This window comes from Impatiens glandulifera, unplaced genomic scaffold (genome assembly GCF_907164915.1).
Source record: "Impatiens glandulifera unplaced genomic scaffold, dImpGla2.1, whole genome shotgun sequence".
NCBI classification, from domain to species: Eukaryota; Viridiplantae; Streptophyta; class Magnoliopsida; order Ericales; family Balsaminaceae; genus Impatiens; species Impatiens glandulifera.
In genome coordinates this window covers 211,512-215,851 of record NW_025919525.1, presented here as the reverse complement: position 1 = coordinate 215,851, position 4,340 = coordinate 211,512, and the positions used below count along the sequence as shown (strand labels likewise).

The window sequence follows — 4,340 nt, the reverse complement described above, 5'->3', positions numbered from 1 at the left end:
TAATCAAACTCGGCTGACCAAGAAGAACCGAAAATGGCCATGTCGGTTCATTCTCCTCACCCTGAGCAAAGTTAAAAATTTGCACACATATTTGACGAAATAAGGGGACTCATTCTCAAATCTGCTAAGGTTCAATGGACATGTGGCAGGCCGTCGCGGAAGATAGGACCGCCACGATCAATTCAAACCTAATTGAGACGGTTAGATCAATAGTTGAGTCATCCACCGCTCCACTGCTTGAGATGATACAAGTCATGGCGGCTCAGATTGAGGAATTTACGAGAATTAAAACGGTAACTACTTAAGAGCAGATCCGAACCGATGCGGAAACAGCCCTTAAACTCCAAGCCGATGAAGAAGAACATGAACGACTGAGAAAAGAGCATTAAGAAGAAGACTTCCGGGTAGCAAAGCAATTTCATGAGGAAGAAAAGGCCAAATAGAAAGAGACCGAAACAGTTCAAGATCTTCAATCTGAGCGGTCGAACGACATGACAACAAGGGCTCGGTCAATCAAAAGAAAGAGAAAAGAGGTAACCGAACTGCTATCTTAGGTGGAACAGAGTGGTCTTCAACCGACCAAAAATCCTAATGCTCCACTCGCCGATGAAGAGGAAGAAGATGATGTTCCCTTAAACACAAGGAAATGGAAAGCTGCACCGACCTCATCTGTCCCTTCAACCAATCAGGGATATCAACCGAACCTTCACCTCGACCACCTAAATTAGAAGGCGGTTTCTTTAACTTCAATCGCTTACCTTCCTCCAGACCAAGTATCATAACCAGATGGAGCCAAGACGCAGAGAAGAGGATAAAAGAATGGAATAAGGAGCAAGAGGCAAAACTCAAGGCACAAAAACAAGGGGACAACCGAACCCTTAAACTTACATTTCATTACCTTTTCCCACTTTCTTATCTCTATCTATATTTATATTATTTTTGAAATTTTGGCTTTACTAAATTATTCTATAAGTGATCTTTTCCACGGCTTGGCCGACTTGCTGGTTTTGATACTTTTCGGCTAAAAGCATAAAAAAGGGAGAAATTGATGAGGAATCTCCTTAAACAAAAACTTCTAAAAACCAGCCAAACAAATTTTAAAAACATTTCTAAACCGGCCAACACTTACAAGTTTTGAATATTTATTCTAAATAATCAAAAAGGGAGAAATTGTTAGAAAAATTAAGTAAGTTAATTTTTAAACCGGCCAAACAATTCTTAAAAACATCTCTAAACCGGCCAACACTTACAAGTTTTGAATATTTATTCTAAATAATCAAAAAGGGAGAAATTGTTAGAAAAATTAAGTAAGTTCATTTTAAACCGGCAAAAGAACTTAATCAGTCTCAAACTTTATTGTGCAGGTACAGCTCAAGCCGCACCGGACCGGTTGAGACTTTCTCCCTCAAGAATCCGGATAATAAAGAAAATCGGTTTAACTCCTCTCACCGGATCGGCTGAGATGAAAAACCGCATGAAGCTTTTTTTCCGTTCCGGCTTAATATATCGAAGATCCTAAGACCAACGGGAAAGTATTCAAAATGATAAAATCTGTGAAGATGACGTAATGAATATCTTGGAAATGAACATAAGAAGGATCCGTGATCCGAATCAGAAGCATGCAACAAAAGCAATGATGACTAATTATCCAGGATCACAAACAATCTTCTAAAATAGGCGGCCGACTAATCCATGTCTTCTAGGTGTCCAAACCGGCAAGGCGTGCACGCAACATAACTCTGACCGGCACGACTTCAGATGACCAATCCAACGAAGAGAGTGAAATATGATCGTTGTCATATTTCTCTTATAAATAGAAGATCAACTGTGCTGAAACTATGAGGGAACAGTGTGAATTTACAGCTAAAAAAATCTTACGCGCAACCCCGAATAGTGATTGAAATTCCTAAAATTGTGTTGTATTGTGTGTATTTTACCTTGTGTAAAAGTATTACATCATATTGTGAGTGGTGTAACTGACGAGCAGTAAATAAGACTCGGTCGGAGTGATTTGTTGAAATATTACAGTTAGTAAATATCCTTCTCATTAATTGAGAAGAAGGGGTGACGTAGGAGATTCAACTCCGAACATCCATAAAAACCGGTCTTGTGTTTCTCTCTTTACTTTCCAACACATTTACTCTAACTAACTCAACCGAAATAGTTTGTACTCTCCTTAGCCGAACCAGCTCCCCTTCTCACCTAAACCGATCTCTCCTAATACCTTCCAAACCGAATCGTGTACGTTGTTTCAGATTGAAACAGACATTTCCGCCTTTGAACTCGGTTCAAGAGTCTGTGACAATCTGTGTAGTGTGAAGAACGGTTCTAATCTCTAACCAGATTAGTACCATTGTGTGTTGTATTGTTGTAAGCGATTACCGATAAGCCGGACCCCGGTCCCCTATCGGCCATCCCGATCTTAACATATATAGATTATAAATAATTTTTTTATAACTTATGTAAATAACATACTCTTGTATTTTTATTCTAAACATATAATTTTTTAATAAATTAATATATAAATAATAATTTATTATTTAAAGATATTTATATAAAATAATATTAATATGTCAAAATTATTTATAAATTATCTAAACAAATAATGAAGAAAATATTAAAATAATTAAAATGGGCAATTAACAAGTTGTGGAGAAAATTTTAACATTTTTGTTTGAAATAATATTTATATAAATTTAAAGTTAATTAATAAGTATATATAAGGAAAATAATACTAATGATATAGACTATCCACAGCGGGGTGTCAAATAAGGTATCAAATGAGTGTTAAAATAATATCAAATGGTGCAGTAGAGTATCAAAATTAAGTGTTAAAATATGGGTATCAAATTTTGATACCGGACCAAATTTGATGTGGCTAAATCACAGCGTGCCAAGTGGCAGCGCTGGTGGTTACTTTTTTGTTTTTATTTTCTTTTTTAAATACACTTTTGCATAATAATTGATCAAATATATATATATTATTATTTTTTATTTTCAAGATCTATAAATAGAGACTTGGTTTGTGTCATTTGGACACCAAAAAATGTCTGAAATTTTCCACCATATTATCATCCTTGTTTGTATCACCTTTCTTCATATCATCATATGGATATTCCCCCAGACCCTTTCAATCTCGAAGAGATTCAACAACAATGAGAGTTGGAGGAATCTTTACTCAAAATGCAAAAAGAACTTCTCGAAGAGCTTCAAAGGCGAAACAATCCATCACGTAAAAGAAATTCTATAAACAGGGACCATGGAACTGCCCATCAGAAAAGGCAATTTAGATGAGCCTTGCACTTATACTGAAATACAATTTAGACGTAGATTTCGTATGAGAAGGAAATTGTTTCTCCGAATTGTAGAAGCCGTAACAAATTACAACCATTACTTCACCCAAAGGCGGAATAATGCAGGAAAGCTTGGATTGACACCGATCCATAAGTGTACAGTTGCCATGCGCATGCTTGCATATGGAGTAGCCGGGGATGCCTGTGATGAATATGTGATAATTGGAGAAACCACTACACTTGAGTGCACTCGTATTTTTGCGAAACAATAATTGCCTTGTTTCAAGATGAATACTTAAGACGACCAAATGGGGAAGACTTGCAGAGGTTACTCCAACTTGGACAAGAGCACGGTTTTCCTGGAATGATTAGAAGTATTGATTGCATGCACTGGAGTGGAAGAATTATCCTAAGTCTTGGCAAGGGCAGTTTACTAATGGACACAAGGGCACATCAACAATTATCCTCGAGGCAGTGGCATCTTATGATTTGTGGATATGGCATGCTTTTTATGGCATGCCCGGAACATTGAACAATATTAATGTATTAGACAGGTCATCAATTTCTGACGACATTGAGTCTGGTGAAGCTCCTGCTGTAAACTTCACTGTGAATGGTCGACAATACAATCTTGCCTACTATCTTGCTGATGAAATCTATCCTAAATGGTCCATCTTTGTCCAATCAATTCAAATTCCCCAAGGAGACAAAGTGCAGTTGTTTGCAAAACAACAAGAAGTATGAAGGAAGGATGTAGAATGTGCATTCGGAGTACTCCAAGCACGGTTTGTTATTATTCGCCAACCAACTAGGATGTGGAATATTGATGGCCTAGGTAAAATAATGAGGGCATGCATAATTTTACATTATATGATTGTGGAGGATGAACGAGATTCGTATTCACGAAATTGGGAAAGAATCGACTTCGAACGTTCGAATAATTCTGGGTCTAGTTCCTCAGTTAATGTCCAAAGAGAAGTGCTACCTCAATTTCTAGTGCATGTTCAAGGCCGATCTGAATCAAATATTCATTCTAGGGTCGATCTA

At 37.1% G+C, this 4,340-nt stretch overlaps 1 protein-coding gene across 1 annotated transcript; it reads left to right on the top strand.

Moving 5' to 3' along the window:
* Positions 1-3,259: 3,259 nt before the first annotated feature.
* On the top strand, positions 3,260-4,037 carry LOC124918104. The gene is made up of 2 exons (XM_047458351.1): positions 3,260-3,545; positions 3,718-4,037. The coding sequence occupies exons 1-2, from the start codon at positions 3,260-3,262 to the stop codon at positions 4,035-4,037; spliced, it is 606 nt and encodes a 201-aa protein (XP_047314307.1).
* The last annotated feature ends 303 nt before the right edge of the window (positions 4,038-4,340 follow it).

Bases quoted from the DNA above. Each gene is read 5' to 3' on its own strand.
- LOC124918104 (XM_047458351.1), top strand. From the start codon at position 3,260: ATGGAACTGCCCATCAGAAAAGGCAATTTAGATGAGCCTTGCACTTAT. The intron at 3,546-3,717 runs GTATTTTTGCGA...AGTCTTGGCAAG, and splicing joins CACTACACTTGAGTGCACTC to GGCAGTTTACTAATGGACAC.